Source organism: Thalassophryne amazonica, chromosome 15 (assembly GCF_902500255.1).
Source record: "Thalassophryne amazonica chromosome 15, fThaAma1.1, whole genome shotgun sequence".
In the NCBI taxonomy this organism is placed as follows: domain Eukaryota; kingdom Metazoa; phylum Chordata; class Actinopteri; order Batrachoidiformes; family Batrachoididae; genus Thalassophryne; species Thalassophryne amazonica.
The window spans coordinates 48690092-48713564 of NC_047117.1; the positions used below are offsets into that span (position 1 = coordinate 48690092).

Below are 23473 nucleotides of genomic sequence, written 5' to 3' on the forward strand. Positions count from 1 at the left end.
CACTGTCTTTCTTAGGACAACCAGTTAACATCTCTACCACTGGACTTTGGTACGTGGACAAGTATGGTCGAACTTAACCTGGCCACCAATCAGCTGACTAAAATCCCAGAGGATGTCTGTGGTCTTGTTTCTCTTGAGGTGAGTCTTGGATGCAGACAGACAGTCGGCATGTAGTTGTAACACCTTATCAGATAAATTATTTGGAGAAAAATGCCTTTGTAAAAAGTAAATATTTATTAATCTTTGAGACTAGGCTAGTGCCTGTCTTTCTTCACTTAAAATAGAACGGAGGACGTCTCATTTTGGGAGAAAAAACTGATTTGGTTGGTTGTAGTTGTGTGTATTACAACTTTTGGAAAGAGGTGTCATTTGATTTAAAATGGCATTTCGTGGTTAATTTTGATAAGGCATTTTATATGCGAGTCAGTGTTTAATCGGTGAAGTACATCAAACTAAAATACAAGTTGCAACTACAAGCTGTTTTGTAAGGCAAATTATTATTGAGGTTTTTAATTAAATTTTTTTATGCAGCCACTGTTCACCTATTGAAAACACCTGTTAATCATGATAAGGAAAGTAGCATAGCGTCGATCAAATTGCTATAAGTTACTCAAAACTAACACTAGCTCCAGAACTTCAAATCAAGTTCAGGAAATACAAAGGTGCCTCAAGAAAAAGCTCTAACACGGCATGAAATAAGATTTCACATAAAGTTGTACAAGATGTCCTTTGTGTATTGGATATATCATTAACAGCTAGTAGATGTCACAACTGTCTTTTGCTTGATTGCTTGTTTAGCTGAAGAATTAAAAGGGTATGATGGGAAAGATTTAACACAACATCATTGCTGCCTGGAAGCACTTTTTTGTTGTTGGTGATTGGATGACAGCTGTTCTGAATATTTGTCTCTTTTGAAGGGTATATAATTATTGTGCACAAGAGATTCTCTTCATAATGTTCCATTTTTGTTTTATATTATTTCTGATGTGACGGGCCTTTTGGGTTTTTTTCTTTGTCTTTGTCAGGGGTTTCATTCTGGAAGGAAGTAGAAGTTGGAATGATAAATTAACATTTGCTCTTTTTCTTCTGGCCACAGTGAACGACTATTAGTTAAGTGCAGGTGTTTGTGGTAATGAGGATGAGAATGGGTTTCCAAGAAAATTTTGAATTTCTGTCTGTAGATAGCTTCTGGTACTTTTTAACAGCAAAAATAAGAATGAAGATTGTTCTACTTTACTTATTAATTGCATTAATATTGTGTTGTTGGTATTACCAAGATTCTAGGTTTGTAATTTATGTTTTTATATGTTATTTCCCACCACCACCACCACACACACGCAGACGCGCCCAATCAAATTTTCTAGTCCGTCCCTTAGAAACCTGTATTCACGCATGACTTCTTCTATGGATTACTGATTAATCCACCCAGAAAAGACAAAAATACAACATCAGTGCACTTTATTTCATCAATATTGACTGAGTGAATCTGAAACCCCTTTAGTGATTTGTGTTTGAAAACTTTATTGAAGAAGTGTGAAAAATACTCAGTAACACACTGAACAGAGTCTGTCTTCTTAAGGTGAGAGTGCATGAAAAATTCTTAGCCAGTCTCTGAGTGTACATAAACTATATGTTTTGGGTAATTTATAGTTCATTGATAATTAGATGACAATCAGTTCAGAACCAGATCATCATTGAAAATGAGAACTGGTACCTGTATAAATCTGACTGGAGTCGGCAGTTCTCAGAAACTGAGAACAAAACAAGGCTAGTGAGGGAGCAACCAAGATGTTAAGACTGTTCTGAATGAGTTATAAGCTTCTTTGCCTATGGCTGGTGAAACTGTGCATAGTTCTGTAAATGGCTGTAATTGTGTAAACGTGTATAACAGTGGTTACTGTAAGTTTAATGCACTATTTTTTTTTTTTTTTTATTAAATGTGAATGTGTACACTATGAACACATTTTGACTGTTTCACCTCCATCGTGGTTGAGTACAAAGGCAACATTACATAAATGGTGCCATTGTCAAAATTTCTATGGACAGGACTAGTTTCATTGTTATCAAAGCACTTTCAGGGTTCTCCCCAGAAACTTTTAGTACGGTGGTGCTGTTGGCAACTATCACCTGGGGCGGTGCGCATTGCATGGTCCACCAGAGGAGGAAGCTCGAGCAAGTTGACTGTTTCAAATACAAAATAGAGGCCATTTCCTGCAACTTTAGACTTCAGTATTTTCTAAATATGCAACATAAGAGACTGAAGAAAATCTCCAACACCGAGTTCTTCTTGTGATAGAATGTTATTTGTTGCACAATACATAACAGTCTACACTCTAAATATACCAAATAGCTCTGGAATTAACTTAATTACACCATGATATTTTTACCTTTCACATACCATGTTTCCAAACTATTGGACAGTCAGGTATACTTAAGTTCAGAATAACACCCAGATCATGAGCTCACAACAACATTTATTGAAACTAATCAGTTACATGTACATTTCCATCATAGATTTGATTAAAGAATGGTCAGACAGTAATGTCTGTATTTGTAACGTTTGTATTTGTTAGTGGTTTTCGACGGCAACCGGGCTTCAAACATGCTCCAGCAGACAGTCTGAAGCAAGCGAACACCTGGACATTCAGAACCGGCCCAGAAAAGCAGCCGGCTTGAGCAGAGAGGGAACGTCTCCTCAGTCGGGCCTGCGGCCCGGAGGAGAGACATGCAGTTGGTAGCAGACATTAACAGACCGTGGCAGCGCCAGAAAGTGAATCATTTGGAGGCAAAGTACTTAATCAGTAAAGTCCCACAAAAACAACGCATGAAGGATATTATTAATGTTTTTCCTTTTTACATGAGGAACCGTAACTTCGACTTGCTGGTGAGCCCGGTAACAATGGCAGTATTAGGACGAACGTTTTTTAATCAGTCAAGTCCCACAACAACAGACAGAGGATATTATTATTATTGTTACTATTATTATTATTATTTTTCTTTTACATGAGGGACATTCAGCCTCGAACCAGCGAAAAGGGAGATATTAATGTCCACTCCACGCCCACAAGCTGTTTTGGGCTGCCCCACGAAAAGGCACGTTAATGAGGAATGAATCAAAACTGTCTGGTGCAGTTTGTTTTTGTTTTTTAGTAGTTTGAGAGGCCCCGCAACTGAAAAAACACGATTTCATACATTTCCATGACACTGAACATTAGAAACATTAAACTGCTTTTTTTATTTTAACTAACTAAGAGACACTGGGGGAAGCTTCATAACACGGCTCATTTACTTTCAGAATGTGTGTAAAACAGACTTGTTTTACACACATTCTGAAAGTGTATGCAAGTTAACACTCATCTTCAACCGCTTACTCCAGTAGGGCACCGCAGTCTCGTCTGAACCCTGCGTGATATCGTGGGATTTGACCACTTATGGGGACAGTTGGTCCTCTTGTGCAATATATGGGTGATTCTTTAACTATGGGCACTACTGGCCTTGTAAATGTAATTTCCACCACACCATTGCCTTACAATATAAAGCACCTTGGGGCAACTGTTTGTTGTGATTTGGCGCTATATACATGTGCTCTGATGTCACTGTTTATATCCATAGAAACTATCCAAACAATCTTTCATACAAACTGTTTAAAGGGACATTACAGTGTTGTGGTGGAAATTACGGCAATAGTGTGGGACAACTACATTTTGTTTAAAAAAAAATCACAACAGTTGTATGACATTGAATACCCCAATTATGTTTTGATTATTTTACTGATATTTTATTCAGAGATATTTTAAAACATTAGAAAAAATGTTTCTTTACCATTCATTTTTATCATTGAAGATCAAAAGTCTGGGTGTGGGACAAGCACAAAACGGCAATATTTGCATATAATGATGCTGAAAAATGGTGAAAAAGTCATCATAGACTACTAGAACAAATTTCTTAACACACTTTCATTGCAAAGATAACTATAAAACTGTGAAATTTCCCCTTTTTTCTGTTTTTCATACAATATGATCAAAGGACATAAGTGCCCATAGTCTAAGAATCACCCATATACACAGCATAACTCACATGGAAAAATGGTGTACTGTTTTGTTTTTGGCTGCAATCACTGAAGCAGTCGCGAAAAGTGTTTTTCGGTTCCCAGTGGAGAAGGGAAGATGAGGCAAATGGGAGCCGTATCGGTAAGTGTTAGTCTACACAGCTAACCAGAGTAGCTCTGTTCTCTCGCCTACAAAACCGCCTCAACATGTTTGTGCTCCGAGTCATAAACAAACCGCAACACATGTCCACTTTCCCACGGTATCGTCACTTTTTCTTTGCATTTTCACTTTGTTTGCATGTAATTTGCCCATAAACTCGTAGAAAATTGTTTTTTTTATTTCCTGGTAGTCAAGAAATTACGTCACTCGGCTGACCAGTTAAGGTGTTGCGGGGGGCTGGAGCCTATCCCAGCAGTCATACAGTGTGAGGCCGGGTACACCCTGGAGAGGGTGCCAGGCTGTCGCAGGGCCACATACAGACAAACAAACACATTCACACCCGCACACACACCTGCGGACAATTTAAAGTATCCATTTCACCTAACCTGCGTGCTTTTGGATGTGGAAGGAAGCCGGAGCACCCAGAGAGAACCCACCCAAACACGGGGAGAAACTCCATACAGAAAGGCCGCAGGTGGGAATCGAACCCATGACCTTCTTGCTGTGAGGCAACAGTGCTAACCACTAAGCCACTGTGCTGCCATTAACACCGTTTGTGCCTTATAAATAAATGTAGTGATTAAATTCATTTTGCTTCTTGTTGAAAGTGGTAAATGTGACTTATACTCTCAAATCTGCTCCTTGAAAGTATAAGTTACATTTACCACTTTCCTTGAATCATGTTGGTTATTTTTTAACATACATTTCCCTACAATTTTAGATGTTTAACATACTTGGCTGTATGCCAGTTTGCGAACCACTGCTATACAGTAAGACATGATGCTTGTTCAGCGTTGCTTGTTTTGAGCCCTCAAACTGCGTGTCTTCTGTGCTTTACACAATAAAATCACACACTCGTACTGCGATTACCGTTAAATACTGTTTACTTGAAAATCATTTCACAACCACGAGAACAGTGAGGCATTTGAAACAAGAATTGCACAGCTGTGCTCCCACCATCCCTCATTTGTTAAAGTTAGTAAACTCAAAGCAAACACGTTTGTCATTCTAAGCCAAACATGTCTAAATTCTGAATCCGGTGGAAGGTGCAAAAAAAAAAAAAAAAAATCTGCGTTTTAATGGTGGCACCTCACAGACTACAGAAGCACACACAGTCAGTGTAGTGCTGAACCTGATTGATTTAAGTTACCTTTGACTATCATAGCACAGTCTGATTTTGCAATGCAATTCATTTTTGCAGGCTTATTCAGAGTGAATGTTTCTGCAGTTAGAACCTGACACGAGAGACCACAAAAAGGATGACAGTCTTATCAATTCGTACAACATATCACCATCATGCATATGTGTGCAGCAGTGCCTTTCGTAAAAAGAAAAAAAAAAAAACTCTTGTATATGTGAATGCAGTTTTATCCCCACATAGGACGCCAGTGTATTCTTGGGGGCTGTGACAGACTATCAGTGACTCTCCTAAATCACAGACATTCTCTTATCTTTGTGTGACCAGACTGTACTGTCTGCTCTGTTCACATGAAAGCACAGCTCCTTTTTCTCCACTAACAACTTATTGAATTTCACATTAACTCTACATTGAGAGTGACACAGTTATTACTTTAAAAACGTTCATGATGACAATAAGACTGTGTTTCACACTATTATCATTGTAATTAATCTGCAGTTCATAAGCAGGCGGAAACACAGGGTGGCGGTTCATGACTACACTAAAAGGTACCGTTACATTGCTATTGAAACTCCCATTTGTCAAACTGCCTTGGTGATACATTACCTCGTGTTTGAGTTGTGTAACTCAAAGATGCATTAATTTCTGAGGCTGTGCACAAAGTTATTGTTTATCGTTCTACTTTCCGTTTATCTTTCCTCCATTTTATTCAGGGTCACTTCTCTGGAGCCCATACAAATCCACATTGGGACTCGTCACAAGTTTTACACTGGATGACCTTCCTGACGCAACACTCTAGTTTGACCTGGAGAAATGCAAACAGCCTTGGTCTTCCTCACAGGTTTCCCATCCAAGTTCTAATCAAGACCCACTCTGCTCAGCTTCTGAGATCTGATGGTATCAGGCGTACACAAATTAGAGCACCTGCATTAAGGCTTTGCACAAACAATGAATGCATGAATTTATTTGGCGCACACAGACTCAAAATAGCAAAGAAAATTCATAAAGAAAACAATTTAATAATGTACCCATGTGCCCGAAAGGGTGTAGGCAGAAGCAAAAGCTTAGAAACGCCTTCCCCTTTAACCATAAAAATTAAAATACGAGGTCTGTCCATAAAGTATAGGTCCTCTTTATTTTTTTCAAAAACTATATGGATTTCATTCATATGTTTTTACGTCAGACATGCTTGAACCCTCGTGCGCATGCGTGAGTTTTTCCACGCCTGTCGGTGACGTCATTCGTCTGTGAGCACTCCTTGTGGGAGGAGTCATCCAGCCCCTCGTCGAAATTCCTTTGTCTGAGAAGTTGCTGAGAGACTGGCGCTTTGTTTGATCAAAATTTTTTCTAAACCTGTGAGACACATCGAAGTGGACATGGTTCGAAAAATGAAGCTGGTTTTCGGTAAAAATTTTAACAGCTGATGAGAGATTTTGAGGTGATACTGTCTCTTTAAGGACTTCCCACGGTGCGAGACGTCGCGCAACGCTCTCAGGCGCCGTCGTCAGCCTGTTTCAAGCTTAAAACCTCCACATTTCAGGCTCTATTGATCCAGGACGTCGTGAGAGAACAGAGAAGTTTCAGAAGAAGTCGGTTTCAGCATTTTATCCGGATATTCCACTGTTAAAGGAGATTTTTTTTAATGAAAGACGTGCGGACGGGTCCGCGCGTCGGGACGCAGCCGACGCGGTGCGGCGGCACAGGAAAAACACCTCCGTGTTGATAACCATTTGTAAAATCCAGGCGGCTTTTGATGGCTTTCAGTGGAGTGAGTATATGAGAAATTGTTTAACAGCTGGACATGTTCCAACTTGTCCTGTGGCGGAGCGTCGCGGCGGCTGCGAGCCGACGCTGCAATCCGCCCGCACGTCTTTCATTAAAAAAATCTCCTTTAACAGTGGAATATCCGGATAAAATGCTGAAACCGACTTCTTCTGAAACCTCTGTTCTCTCACGACGTCCTGGATCAATAGAGCCTGAAATGTGGAGGTTTTAAGCTTGAAACAGGCTGACGACGGCGCCTAAGAGCGTTGCGCGACGTCTCGCACCGTGGGAAGTCCTTAAAGCGACAGTATCACCTCAAAATCTCTCATCAGCTGTTAAAATTTTTACCGAAAACCAGCTTAATTTTTCGAACCATGTCCACTTCGATGAGTCTCACAGGTTTAGAAAACATTTTGATCAAACAAAGCGCCAGTCTCTCAGCAACTTCTCAGACAAAGGAATTCCGACGAGGGGCTGGACGACTCCTCCCACAAGGAGTGCTCACAGGTGAATGACGTCACCGACAGGCGTGGAAAAACTCACGCATGCGCATGAGGGTTCAGGCATGTCTGACGTAAAAACATATGAATGAAATCCATATAGTTTTTGAAAAAAATAAAAAGGACCTATACTTTATGGACAGCCCTCGTATATACATATGGATATAAAAATACACATATACTCATGATACCTAATACAAAATATAAATTAATCACCGAACTAAAATTTCAAAACGTAAACATGCAAACAGCAGTGTACCATGCACAAACCCAAAAATAAAACAAAATCGATGAATGAAATTAACATCAAGTATGTTTTAAGAGGAGCTCAAATATTTGCGGAAAAAAAAAAAAAGAAATCACAAACAGATGGATTGTCAAATAAAAATAATAGACTACAGAAACAAGCGTAAAAATTGTCAGCCACATTTGGCATCCAGTGAAAGCATTGGCAGGACAAAATTTGACAATTTTACAGGAATTTCTTGTTGGGCTGAACAGAAGAGTTGAAAAGACTGCTACACTATGCTCGCCTGTCTTTTTAAAAGCACTAGAGTGGTCACTTCTCCCTGTGATAAATGGTCTGTTTTTGTTTTGTTTCAGAACATTTCCCTCGCTCGAGCATTGTTTGATGCTGAGCTTTTAAAAACTTTTCTGCAGGCTAAGGTGTTAAAAACTCAAACAGTCCATACTTCCTATGCTGCACTTCTCCTTCTCCATCTGTATTTCAGCAAATCATGATGCATTTAATCAGTCACATGTCTTAAACGATAACTACTTGCTGACTCTTCTCCTGGTCTGAAAAGGAGAAGCACACACACGCTGTGCTGTATTCAGTCTGAATGTCTTAACCTTATTGTACACTTTTACTGGCGCAAATATTGATATCAACAGATGTATCAGATGCTAGATTGACACATTTGATCTGTTGTTTAAAGTCATAATTGTCTTCACAGGTGTTAATCTTGTCCAATAATCTTCTCAAAAAGTTACCACATGGGATTGGGAATTTGAGAAAACTACGGGAGCTTGACTTGGAGGAAAACAAGTTGGAATCTTTACCTAATGAAATTGCTTACCTTAAAGATTTACAGGTAAGATGTATGAAGTTTTCATTATGCTTGAGATGTTTTAGAATCTTTTCTTTATTAAATCAAATTGCAGTGAAACATACCTTGCATTAAGTTTCTGCTTACCCAAAAACACAATTTGTCCTGTAAGATGACGGCGTTGCAGTGAGTTCTAATAATTGTAATACGGGCAGGAGTATGTAATACATGTTATTACAGGATTGCATTCCACGCAAATAATATGATGACTTATGGTTGAAGTTCGCCCTGCAAGCGGAGGCACTGCATTCCTGTCAGTCACTGGCTCCACAAACAGTACCATATGGAACTCAAGACCAGTTATTTCACAGTTGGTTAATAGAGCAGATTTTTACAATACTGGAAGGTTGGACTGGTCCTGAAATAGATGTATTACTTTTTTCTTTTTTTTACTTTTATCTGGACAAAGTCAGAGCTGGGACACTTTTGAAGGGTTTTTTAACATCGTAAGATAGCTGTATATCAATGAGAAAAACATTTTCACAACTTTGTAAAATGTTAGGCTCGATCTAAAATAGGTGTTATTACACATTGAGTTAATCTACATAAAAGGGACAGAGCTTGAAAGCTTGCATAAATTCCATAGAGATACTTTTTTTTTTTTTTTTTTTAATCTAAGATATGGTGTTTCACAAGCCTTGGTTAAAAACTGTTGTGTAATGTCCTTATCTGTCACTGATTAGGAAAAAGGACTGGAGCCATCATTTATGCTTATTACCATTTTGTAGCGTTTGGGCCTCAATTTTTGTATGAATTCTGCATACTTATCTTGATAAGTATATTTTAATTTAATAATACGTAACCTAACATACTTTATCTTAATTTAACATAAGTTAAGCTATTTTGTGACTATACCACAGAGTTGGTAGATGAGTACTAGTTTTCAGTAGGCCTTCAGGGCACATTATCCTATCTTGTTGGATACATTTGTCATTAGTGCTCAGACTTTCACTAACATGTAAAAGGCATAACTTTTTACACATTTTACTCAAAAAGCTTACAGTACCTTAGATTTACCCATTCATACTCAAACTCGCACTTGCTTCTTCTAAAAATGTTTTGTAGATATGTACTCTGATGCAATGCCTTATGTCTTGCAGTTCAGTTTATTTGGTGCCAAATCACAAAATACGGTGCAGCCGGAAAGTATTCACAGCGCTTCCCTTTTTCCGCATTTTGTTATATTACAGTCTTATTCCAAAATGGATGAAATTCATTTTTTTCCTCCAAATTCTACACGCAATACTCCATAATGACAATGAAAAAATTTTTAGATATTTATCAGATTGAGTTCTGGGCTCTGGCTGGGCCACTCAAGGACTTTCACAGAGTTGTCCCGAAGCCACGCCTTTGATATCTTGGCTGTGTGCTTGGTGTCATTGTCCTGCTGAAAGATGAACCGTCACCCCAGTCTGAGGTCAAGAGCGCTCTGGAGCAGGTTTTCATCTAAGATGTCTCTGTACATTGCTCCATTCATCTTACCATCAGTCATGACTAGTCGATTAGTTCCTGCTGCTGAAAACCATCCCCATAGCATGATGCTGCCACCACCATGCTTCACTGTAGGGATGGTGCTTTTAGACCAGAAAAGTTTGTTTCTCATTGTCTCAGAGTCCTTCAGGTGCCTTTTGGCAAACTCTGTGAGCTGCCATGTGCCTTTTACTAAGAAATGGATTGCTGCAGAGATCGTTGTCCTTCTGGAAGGTTCTCCTCTCTCCACAGAGGAATGCTGGAGCTCTGACAGAGTGACCATCAGGTTCTTGGTCACCTCCCTGACTAAGGCCCTTCTCCCCTGATCGCTCAGTTGAGACGGGCAGCCAGCTCTAGGAAGAGTCCTGGTGGATCTGAACTTCTTCCATTTACAGATGATGGAGGTCACTGTCCTCATTGGGACCTTCAAAGCAGCAGAAATGTTTCTGTACTCTTCCTCAGATTTGTCCCTCGAGACAATGCTGTCTTGAAGGTCTACAGACAGTTCCTTTAACTTCATGCTTGGTTTGTGCTCTGACATGCACTGTCAACTGTGGGACCTTATATGTTTCCAAATAGTGTCCAATCAACTGAGTTTACCCCAGATGGACTCCAGTTAAGCTATAGAAACATCTCAAGGACCATCAGTTGAAACAGGATGCACCTGAGCTCAATTTTGAGCTTCATGGTAAAGGCTGTGAATACTTATGTACATGTGATTTCTTAGTTTTTTATTTTTATAAAAAAAAAAATGCAAAAATAAAAAAAAAACAAAAAACAACAACAATAACAACATATATAAAAATTTGCAAAAAATTCTTAAAAAAAAGGTTTTCACATTGGCATTATGGGGTATAGGATGTAGAATTTTTTTTGGGGGGGGGGGGGGGGTTCCATCCATTTTGGAATAAGGCTGTAATATAACAAAATATTGAAGAAGGGAAGTGCTGTGAATACTTTCCAGATGCACTGTAAATTGCTTCAGGGCGGTTCACAAATGTAAGGTCTAACCTTAGACCTTGTGTTGCATCACGTATCAATCACTTCTTTGTTGTTTTGTTTTGTGGGGGGGAGGGTCAGTTCTACACAGGTGCTTATAGGGCACCACAGTCTTGTTTGAGATTTGACCACTTATGGGGATCTCCGCTCCCCTTGTGCACTATATACACAGCGGAACTTCACACGGGAAAATGCTGTACTGTTTTGTTTTTGGCTGCAATCACCGAAGCAGTCACGGAAAGTGTTTTTTTTTTTTTTTTTGGGTTCCTAGTGGAAAAGGGAAGAGGAAGCGATTTGGAGACGTCGCCTGCAAAACCGCCTCGACACGTTTGAGCTTCGGGTCATAAACAAACCGCAACACGTCCACTTTTCCTGTCGTCACTTTTTCTTTGCATTTTCACTTTGTGTGTAATTTGCCCAAAAATGCTGTGTTTTTTCCCCAGAAGTAGAGAAATTACATCATATATGTCATATTTTACCCCTTTAGCGCCCACCCTCAAACGAGACTGCGGTGCCCAATTGCAGTTTATATGGGGAATTGGTGTGGGATAGAGTGAGATGAGAAATTATGACCAGCACTGAATCCATCATGGTGCGTGTATGCACAGTGAGTCACTGATGATTTTTGGAGTAAAGAAAGAGGGTACGGCCAGCGCTTTAAGTAGAAGTAGCTTTGGTCGATTGTCAGTCAAAGAAGCAACTATTCGACCACCAGCATTTTTTTGTGCTACCTATCCCCCCCTCCACACACACACACACACACAATTTTTTTTAAACATCTACAATCAGTAAGTGGGTTCTACTGTTAATATTACTGATGACAGAACATGATGATGACGTGATCACTGATGATCTGATTGGCCAATCAGTTGCATTTCAGGTCTGCTATTTAAAAATAGACCTGTTACCTATTTGCCGTATAGCTGTATGTTCTGCTGCAGCTGAAATGCACTGCTGCATAGCTAATGGAAAAGGAAGCATAGACATGAGTGAAGTCTTATCAGCTCCGTACACGTATCAAAGACACAACGGAACGGAAATATAGTATTTGGAAATCTGGCCTTACACACCTCCTGAGCCACCACATTGTGAACAGTGATATAGAAAAACTCCCCCTTTTTTTTGATTGCAGGAAGAAACCTCAAGCAGGCCAGACCCAGATGGTTGACCATCTGCTTTCACCATACCACCATTATGAATTTGATAAATAAAACAAAGATCAGCAAATTGTCAAACATGAGAGAGAGACGATGCAGCTATGCATCAAGTTCCTTTTTTTAAGTCCAGTGTTCATATGAACCAAGTGTCCAAACAGTCGAGCAGTAAAGAACAGAGACCTGTGAAGTGGAACACAGTTGTGGCAATTTGTCGGGTGACAAGTACTTTGTTGCATTTTATTGTACAGGAAATATATTGAAATAGGTAATTGTTTTTCTCATTTCTTTTCTCTTGCATTAGAAACTGGTGTTGACAAATAATCAGTTGACGACGTTGCCCAGAGGCATCGGCCACCTCACCAACCTGACTCATTTGGGTTTAGGGGAGAACCTTTTGCAGCATCTTCCTGAGGAGATTGGTAAATACTTACCGCGCTTCTTCTAGTGTCTAGAGCAGATCACTGACCTAGTCCAATGGACTGTTGAACTGTTATAGTCATCTGCTGAAAGTCTGAATGATGGTTAGTCCAGTCATTTTATGAAAAAAAAGGGGTCAACCCGGAACAGATTGCAACAGAAATGATTTTGGTGGCATTTGAACCCTGAAACTGTTTTATAAAACATACTAAAAGTCTAGAAAGATAAAAAATCGGGAACACTCCCAAAATCCAAGATGGCTGTCCAAAAACATGCAAAAATTTAGTTTTTCCAAAATAACTCAAAAAATATCAATATTTAAGCACATAAATGTATTGATGTTAAATATAAACGGGTATTGTGGACATTTTGACACCAAAATTAGGTCTCTATCTGTAACGGTTCTTGAGATACAGCCTATATGTAGTTTACATACACTCAAGGATGGCAATTTGGTTTGTGTCCTATTACGTTAAAAATATTGCAGTTAAGGCCCATAAATATATTGAAGTTGAATATAAACTTGTGCATTGTGGACATTTTGGGACCAAAAAAAAAAGCTGTAGCTATTACAGTTTTTGAAATATGGTATAAAATACATCTACACTCGACAAAAATTGATGAAATTGAGCATTATGTTGAAAACTAAGTACCATTTCTGAAATGTTCATCTAAAGAAGGTAATAATAATCTTTTTGAGTCAATATTTCACTGGAATATGAATAGAGAAGTTACTCATATTATGTATAATAGAGTGGATGTCAAGGCACAACCAGGGCACACTGGTGACACCACTGCTGTGTGGACAACCTGGAGAAAGCCTCAGTTCTCTCAGATACAGGCGCTTTTATGATAAGGTTGCAACAAAGACAACTCGTGCAGCCACAGTGTTTGCCACCCACTTCGGCAGCTGCCAAGGTTCATAGTCTGAGAGTTTACTTGCAATTTCAGGAATGGAAAGGTGAAGATGAAGGTGACAACATGCCATTGCAAGAATGGGGATGGAAAATTTCTGATAGTCAGGTTGTCCCAATCATGACTGACTTGCAAGCAGCACCAGATTCTCTTCTGCATGCTGTGAGATGTAACTGCAGTACTGACTGTAGTACATTGCGATGTACATGTCGCAAACTTAACTTAGATTGCTCAGCAGCGTGTGGCAACTGCAGAGGTACAGGGTGTACAAATGCAGGCCAATTCAATGATAACCAGGATGATGAGACTGAAGTTTGAACAAGTAAAATTTCAGGTGTCATGATGTACACAATACTGATTTCACCTGAACTTTTATTATTATCATGCTTCATTGGTTTTACTGTAAAATTAGTGTGTGATTACATCTGTCATTAAAAAAGTTAGTGCAGCTGACAAGCACTAAGAATATTATTATTAAATTCTTTAAATGAACATTTCAGAATAGTTACTTGGTTTCAACATAACAATTTCACCATTTTTAGCCAAGTGTAGATGGCTTATGTGCTGTATCTCAAACTGTAAGAACTACAGCCATTCTTTTGGTGCTAAAATGTCCACAATACACAAGTTTATATTCAACTTCAATACATTTCTGGGCCTTAACTGCAATATTTTTAATGTAATAGGACACAAACCAAATTGACGTCCTTGAGTGTATGTAAAACTACAAATAGACTGTATCTCAAGAACTGTTACAGATAGAGACTTAATTTTGGTGTCAAAATGTCCAAAATACCCAAGTTTATATTTAACATCAATACATTTATGTGCTTAAATATTGATGTTTTTTGAGTTATTTGGGAAAAAACAAATTTTTGCATGTTTTCAGGTGGCCATCTTGGATTTTGGGAGTGTTCCCGATTTTTTATCTTTCTAGACTTTTAGTATGTTTTATAAAACAGTTTCACGGTTCAAATACCACCAAAATCATTTGTTGCAATTTGTTCTGGGTCAAACCATAAAATGACTGGACCAGGTGGCAAACTACATATCTGTTGTAGAGCATTTCCACCAAGGGAGAATGTTTTGTAGTTTCAGTTAGGACCCTCATTTGAAGCTTTTTTGATAACTTGGATTGAAGGCATTAAATTGTTTGGAACCCCAGATGTTGATTTGTACTCAGAAGTGGGATGACAGGTGTTGGAATTAGCTTCTGATAAATTTAGTTCCGATAACTTGGAGGAGGTGATGGTCTAGTGGTTAAGGTGTTGGGCTTGAGTCCAGAAGATCATGGGTTCAAATCCCTGCCTGACTGGAAAATCACTAAGGGCCCTTGGGCAAGGCCTTTAATCCTCTGTTGCTCCCGGTGTGTAGTGAGCACCTTGTATGGTAGCACCCTGACATCGGGGTGAATGCGAGGCATAATTGTAAAGCCCTTTGAGCGTCTGATGCAGATGGAAAAGCGCTATATAAATGCAGTCCATTTACCGTTTAACTTTTAGACCCCTAGCGGTTTTTTACATAGTAACGGTGACAACCATTTATAAACCCTGTTAGCTCCTGTCTGCTTTGTATTTTGCAGCAGTGAGGTAGCTAAGAGGAGCTGAGCTCAACTCTACCCCAGCTGAAGGCGACTGGCCGCCAGGCTCTTAAAAAAACAAATGAAAAGTCATTACCCTTTACAGCATACAGCGTACAAGTTACAGTAGTGTTCAGAATAATAGTAGTGCTGTGTGACTAAAAAGATTAATCCAGGTTTTGAGTATATTTTTTATTGTTACATGGGAAACAAGGTACCAGTAGATTCAGTAGATTCTCACGAATCCAACAAGACTAAGCATTCATGATATGCACACTCTTAAGGCTATGAAATTGGGCTATTAGTAAAAAAAAAGTAGAAAAGGGGGTGTTCCCAATAATAGTAGTGTGGCATTCAGACAGTGAGTTCGTCAGTTTTGTGGAACAAACAGGTGTGAATCAGGTGTCCCCTATTTAAGGATGAAGCCAGCACCTGTTGAACATACGTTTCTCTTTGAAAGCCTGAGGAAAATGGGATGTTCAAGACATTGTTAAGAAGAACAGCGTAGTTTGATTAAAAAGTTGATTGGAGAGGGGAAAACGTATACGCATGTGCAAAAAATTATAGGCTGTTCATCTGCAATGATCTCCAGTGCTTTAAAATGGACAAAAAACCAGAGACGTGTGGAAGAAAACGGAAAACAACCATCAAAATGGATAGAAGAAGAACCAGAATGGCAAAGGCTCACCCATTGATCAGCTCCAGGATGATCAAAGACAGTCTGGAGTTACCTGTAAGTACTGTGACAGTTAGAAGACGCCTGTGTGAAGCTAATTCATTTGCAATAATCCCCTGCAAAGTCCCTCTGTTAAATAAAAGACATGTGCAGAAGAGGTTACAATTTGTCAAAGAACACATCAACTGGCCTAAAGAGAAATGGAGGAATATTTTGCGGACTGATGAAAGTAAAATTGTTCTTTTTGGGTCCAAGGGCTGCGGACAGTTTGTGAGACGACCACCAAACTCTGAATTCAAGCCACAGTTCACAGTGAAGACAGTGAAGCATGGTGGTGCAAGCATCATGATATGGGCATGTTTCTCCTACTATGGTATTGGGCCTATATATCGCGTACCAGGTATCATGGATCAGTTTGGTGTGTCAAAATACTTGAAGAGGTCATGTTGCCTTATGATGATGAGGACATGCCCTTGAAATGGGTGTTTCAACAAGACAATGACCCCAAGCACACTAGTAAACAAGCAAAATCTTGGTTCCAAACCAACAAAATTAATGCCTTACAGATGTGAAGAAATCATGAAAAACTGTGGTTATACAACTAAATAGTAGTTTAGTGATTCACAGGATTGCTAAATAAGCAGTTTGAACATAATAGTTTTGAGTTTGTAGCGTCAACAGCAGATGCTACTATTATTGTGAACACCCCCTTTTCTACTTTTTTTTTTTTACTAATAGCCCAGTTTCATAGCCTTAAGAGTGTGCATATCATGAATGCTTGGTCTTGTTGGATTTGTGAGAATCTACTGAATCTACTGGTACCTTGTTTCCCAGGTAACAATAAGAAATATACTCAAAACCTGGATTAATCTTTTTAGTCACATAGCACTACTACAACCCCTGGCAAAAATGATGGAATCACCGGCCTCGGAGGATGTTCATTCAGTTGTTTAATTTTGTAGAAAAAAAGCAGATCACAGACATGACACAAAACTAAAGTCATTTCAAATGGCAACTTTCTGGCTTTAAGAAACACTATAAGAAATCAGGAAAAAAAAATTGTGGCAGTCAGTAACGGTTACTTTTTTAGACCAAGCAGAGGGAAAAAAAATATGGAATCACTCAATTCTGAGGAAAAAATTATGGAATCATGAAAAACAAAAGAACGCTCGAACACATCACTAGTATTTTGTTGCACCACCTCTGGCTTTTATAACAGCTTGCAGTTTCTGAGGCATGGACTTAATGAGTGACAAACAGTACTCTTCATCAATCTGGCTGCAACTTTCTCTGATTGCTGTTGCCAGATCAGCTTTGCAGGTTGGAGCCTTGTCATGGACCATTTTCTTCAACTTCCACCAAAGATTTTCAATTGGATTAAGATCCGGACTATTTGCAGGCCATGACATTGACCCTATGTGTCTTTTTGCAAGGAATGTTTTCACAGTTTTTGCTCTATGGCAAGATGCATTATCATCTTGAAAAATGATTTCATCATCCCCAAACATCCTTTCAGTTGATGGGATAAGAAAAGTGTCCAAAATATCAAAGTAAACTTCTGCATTTATTGATGATGTAATGACAGCCATCTCCCCAGTGCCTGTACCTGACATGCAGCCCCATATCATCAATGACTGTGGAAATGTACATGCTCTCTTCAGGCAGTCATCTTTATAAATCTCATTGGAACGGCACCAAACAAAAGTTCCAGCATCATCACCTTGCCCAATGCAGATTCGAGATTCATCACTGAATATGACTTTCATCCAGTCATCCACAGTCCACGATTGCTTTTCCTTAGCCCATTGTAACCTTGTTTTTTTTCTGTTTAGGTGTTAATGGTGGCTTTCGTTTAGCTTTTCTGTATGTAAATCCCATTTCCTTTAGGCGGTTTCTTACAGTTCGGTCGCAGACGTTGACTCCGGTTTCCTAATATTCGTTCCTCATTTGTTTTGTTGTGCATGTTCGATTTTTGAGACATATTGCTTTAAGTTTTCTGTCTTGACACTTTGATGTCTTCTTTGGTCTACCAGTATGTTTTCCTTTAACAACCTTCCCATGTTGTTTGTATTTGGTCCAGAGTTTAGACACAGCTGACTGTGAACAACCAACATCTTTTGCAACATTGCGTGATGATTTACCCTCTTTTAAGAGTTTGATAATCCTCTCCTTTGTTTCAATTGGCATCTCTCGTGTTGGAGCCATGATTCATGTCAGTCCACTTGGTGCAACAGCTCTCAAAGGTGTGATCACTCCTTTTTAGATGCAGACTAACGAGCAAATCTGATTTGATGCAGGTGTTAGTTTTGGGGATGAAAATTTACAGGGTGATTCCATAATTTATTCCTCAGAATTGAGTGAGTCCATATTTTTTTCCCTCTGCTTGGTCTAAAAAAGTAACCGTTACTGACTACCACAATTTTTTTTTCCTGATTTCTTATAGTGTTTCTTATAGTGTATTATTCTGAACACTACTGTGTATTTTCAGTTTGTAGAAATGACATACTTGGCATTAATCTAGTTAAGCTATCCAGATGAATTTGGTTTATAAATCAAAGCCTCATGGCTGAAGCTCTGTATCCTATGAATGGACATGACTCTTCCTTACAGCAGTGGGCAGGGCGCACAAAGACTAAAGCGCTGGCTCATTGGTTGTGTTGGGTTTGTGATCGTCTTTGATTCTAATCAGAAGCATTGGCCGTGTTTAAACTCAAAATCGGCCTTTCAGTAGCTGAGTGTAGCGGAGACAATACTGAAAGTTATCGGTTAGCTGTAGCCCCCGCTGAAATTTTTTTTTAGTGGTTTATCGGTTTAGCATTATAAAAGTTAACTTTTCAGTTAGCTGATTAGTGGTTATTGAAGCTAACTTTTTGGTTAGCTGTGCCCACCACTATCCCTTGGGAAGGCTCCCTCAGGGAAATTGAGGTTCTGTCGTGGAGTTTTTTAGAACAAAGTTCTTACTCACCAGATAGGAGTCTAAATGTGTTACACATATACATGTGTGTGTATATATTTTCCAACTTACTCCCATTGGTGAAACTTCTCATTTTCTGCCTGAAAGCTTATTAGGAGACGAGTGTGCTCAGGACTCCGTTTGTTTACAAAATACACACACATTACAGACCTTGAAATCCAACGGCAGGGGTCGCTATTATCCAAAGATTTATGAACATACAATTTAACGTGCTGATTCTTTATCATAATTTTCTCCATTGTGAGATATCAAAGTGTCTTATCGTGGTGTTCGTGTGTATGTGCATTATAACGCCTCAGCGCACGAGCGAAGTTACGATATTCTTCAGAACGACAATATACGCAACTTGCATCCAGCAGCATACACGTTGCTGTCATAGGCAGTTGCCTGTAAAGTTTTCTGGCAAGTTATAACTTTCTAAACAGCGTAATTTGTAATGAAAGCCGTTTTATTTGTGCGGCTCTTTCGGTGCCATGTTTGCTTCTGTGGAAACAGCAGTAAGCTCCTCCTACCCCTCCAAATGGAGTGTGCATCCAGATTCACTCCGTTTGGAGGGGATGGTAGCCCTCCGCCTACCCCTCCTCCTCGCTGCAAAAAGAGAATTGAGACACCCCTCTGTCTCTCGTGCCCGCGCAAAACGGAGGGTAAGGGGTAAGGGGAAGGGCCAAGGGGTAGAATTGAGATTCAGCCAAAGTTTTCCCGCTGCTCTGTCATAAAAATCTATTCCTTAACGGTGTCCACAAAAATCAGAGCGAGTTGAAGTCCCAAAGCAAGCAGTTTTTATTTTGCCAGCAAAAGGGAGCAGCACACAGATCACGTTACTGTCATCACCACAACCGCTTCAAAGGATTCACACTGGACAATGCATTTTATACACTTCAGGGGTCAGTGACTCCACCCAAAATAATAATGACATCATTGTACAAAATGCAAATAAGCTTACTTCTTGAACTCCACCCAGTTTGCAAAAATGCAAATTAGTTCATTTCTTGGAATTCACCCAGTCAGCGGGGTCACTCTTGGTCAACCCAAATTTTTTATTATACCAACTGGCAGTGAGGGGCTTTGTCTTACAGAATGAGCTCCCATATTGGCAGGCTGCTTCTCTGTTGAGTGAAATAAAACATTTTGTCGTGAATTTTTCAGCTGTATATCGCCTAATGCTAGTTAGCTGGTACAAGTTTGGTGTATTATGTCATCAAACCATGCGATGGATGGCATTGGTGGGAAAGCGTTGTCTTCACACTCCAGTTTGTCACAATTATAGTCTGTGAGGTTCCTTCATGCACTGCTATTAAAGTGAGAAAGGGGCTTGAGGCTTCAAAGAGGATGAGGACAGTTTCTTCATCACTGATTTACTTCTCAGTTTATAGAACAAATCCGTATCAAAAATTATTGAGGGAGAAGCCTATAACTGATATTTACCAGGATGTCAGCTTGTTGAGCTCATTGAGACAAACTGGTTTCTGTCCTCAGGTACACTGGAGAATCTGGAGGAACTGTACCTCAACGACAACCCCAATCTACACAGCCTCCCGTTTGAGCTGGCCCTTTGCAGCAAACTGTCCATCATGAGCATCGAGAACTGTCCACTCAGCCATCTGCCGCCCCAGATCGTTGCAGGAGGCCCCTCCTTCATCATCCAGTTCCTAAAGATGCAGGGACCGTACCGTGCCATGGTTTGAGCCCGCCAGCTCAGTCCCAGTCCTGCTTAATCTAAAACCCCCAGATGCTCTTCATGGCCTCACCTGCCTCGTTACATGTATCATACACTGTAAAGAAAAAAAAAAAGACTTGCCACAGTCAGTGTGGGGGCAAAAGAAACAAATGAAACCGAGGAGGTGGAAGATGAGGAGAATGTTTGCTTTTTCCATCATTCTTGGGCATGGGGAATCTTTGGAGACTTCTATGTTAAGAGCTTATCGTGGTCATTTTGGGACCTCGGCCAACCTGCTCATCTTTCATTCCATATCTTATCAGAGGAAAATATTTCTATCTCTTTGCCAAAACTGAAGATATATAATTCTATATATACAGAATAACTGTGAGCTAAGTGGAAAATCTTTTAACCATATAAATCACGCTCCCATTTGCCAATGTATTTACAGTAATTACACACGTCTATTATGTGAGCAAGGATACAATTGTATGCAAAAAATACAAAGAAATCTTTGGAACATCATTTAATGCTGCTGCCATAAATAATTTTAACTTAATGTTGCTTTTTTGTTTTTTTGAATACCCCCTCACAGTTTCAGAATAGCTTATGTTAATAGCAGTTGACATCAGAGAACAAAGGTCTAATGGTGGCATGTTTATCATTTTTATGTTAACTTTTTTAACAACCTGTGCCTATGTTTAGAGTGATCCAGTGGGTTCATGTCTAAACACGTCCATGATAATAGATTTAAATTATTCAGTAAGGTTTTTATTGTCATCACTGCTGTTACTTTTACCTTTTTAGTGTTTTTGTGTGTGTGTGTGTGTGTGTGTGTGTGTGTGTGTGTGTGTGTGTGTGTGTGTGTGTGTGTGTGTGTGTGTGTGTGTGTGTGTGTGTGTGTGTGTGTGTGTGTGTGTGTGTGTGTGTGTGTATTCTCTTAAAGCAAGCTATGTAAAATAGGGTGATTGGACATCTTTTTTTTTTCTTCACAAAAAGCAGCAGTTGTTAGCTTGTAATGTATACATATGAGACACGCCAATCTAAAAAAGCCAAGTTAGACTTTTTCCTAAAATGGGTGGTGCTGTGACCCCCGTTACTGCTTTTTTTGTGTGTGTGTGTGACTAAAAGCTGTTGAAGGGGAAAGTAAAACATGCAGATGTAGGTGATGGGATAAATAACAGAGGATATATATTCACAAAAAAATCCTGGTTCTTGCCTTTAGTGCAATTTTTTTTCTTTAAAAGTTATGTTTACTTAGTTGACATTATTCTCAGTGTTGGGCTATCAGGCATTTTTTAAAACAGCCTCTGTCGGTTTCGAGAGCAAGTGTATCAGATTCAAAAACGGTTTGGTAATAAAGCATTGACAGGTAACTGCTTGAAATCAATTTTTTTTCTTTATTTAGTTTTTTTTACAAAATTTAAGAGCTCATAATACAATGGATTTTTTAAATTTATTTATTTTGAACACTTTATATCGCTTGTCCCACACTGTCCCAGCAATGCTGCTGCTCTTACGCACTTTTGAAGACATTGGCACCCTCAATATATATTTAAAAAACAAAACAATAACACAAACGTCTCTGGGTATTTTGGATGGGGGCATTTTTTTTTTTTCATTAAAAAGTATTTTCCTTGTTAAATGAACCATTTACCGTGTAAATTTGTATCAAATATAAATGTTGAGTTTCACGGGCACAAAATGTACTTGTAATTTTTGGAGGGAGGTTTTATCTTGTCAATCTTAATACTCTCTTGAAATGTTAAAGGGGTTTATGTGGCTGTGAGATGTTAAAGATTCACATATCCTGCATTCTCTGTTGCAAGTGAAATGGCTTGATTGCATAATCGCAGTTCAGATCAGCTTTTTAAAATTTTTTTAAATGTGTGTTAATATTTTTTTAAGTGACTGTATATTAAATCCCAACAAAGGAAATCAAACCAAACTTTTTTTTAAAGACGTGTGGCATCCCAGCTCTATATCCAATCATTTTGATTTTGTGTTTAAATGTGCAGGTCTGTGTGTTTTTGCAGCAGCTTGGCATGTTTGTTTGGTTTTTTTTTTGTTTTGTTTTTTGTTTTTTTGTTTTTTTGTGCAAGCTGTGGAGGCCTGAGTGGGTGTGACCACAACTCACCGTGGGGTCAGGGAACAATGTACTGCTGCTTCTGATTTACCAGCACAACCTGTTGCTGCTTTTGTGGACTGTGCTGTATCGGACGGGGAGGACGGGTGGGGATTGATCCACTCTCTATGTTGATGCAGACTTCACTTGATAAACCAACGAGTTGGTTTTGTCAGATCAAATTGTTTGGACACAACGGTAAGACGACAAGGTGCATATTTCAGTTTAAAGGTTATCGTAAAAGACAGTTGGGGGGGGAGGGGAGGGGGCAAAAAAATGTAAAAAGGGCTTTCTGTGTTCATGCTGAGCAACACACCGGAGGCATTGCATTCCTGGGTTTTATATAAAAGCTTTGGAAACTTGTGTTTTTGTGTGTATTTACATTTAGCTATAAACACGTCGATGCGCTTTAGGTATGCAGCGAGGGTGCTGTGACCCATTTTTACATTGTCTCTTTTTCCATGTGCCATTTTACCTGGTTGGGAATGCCGATTATCTGAAGACACATGGAGGGTGCTGGGCTGATGTGGCAATGTACTGTGGAGATCGTAGACTGGTCTGTTAGCAGGGGTGTACTGCTATCTGATCAAAACCATGACCAAGTATTGCATATTCATGTCATTAAAATTATTGGTGAATATCTCCCCACCCCCCATGGTTTAAACAAGTGTGTTGTTTTCTTGCCCCCCCAACACCACCTTGATTTGTCTGGGTCGGAATTGGGCATTCTGCTTAAAGGGGACCAAAACGATGATAATCAGTCTAGTACCGAGTTACAGCTGTTA

At 39.3% G+C, this 23473-nt stretch overlaps 1 protein-coding gene across 1 annotated transcript in view; it reads left to right on the forward strand.

Annotated features, from left to right (window-relative positions):
- The window catches only part of shoc2 (SHOC2 leucine rich repeat scaffold protein), a 94330-nt gene extending 71279 nt beyond the window's left edge, over nt 1-23051 (forward strand). The window contains exons 6-9 of the mRNA XM_034187302.1: nt 16-138; nt 8567-8704; nt 12647-12764; nt 20383-23051. Coding sequence (XP_034043193.1) covers nt 16-138; nt 8567-8704; nt 12647-12764; nt 20383-20591 — 588 coding nt within the window. The 3' untranslated portion in view covers nt 20592-23051. The remainder of the gene's footprint in view (nt 1-15; nt 139-8566; nt 8705-12646; nt 12765-20382) is intronic.
- The last annotated feature ends 422 nt before the right edge of the window (nt 23052-23473 follow it).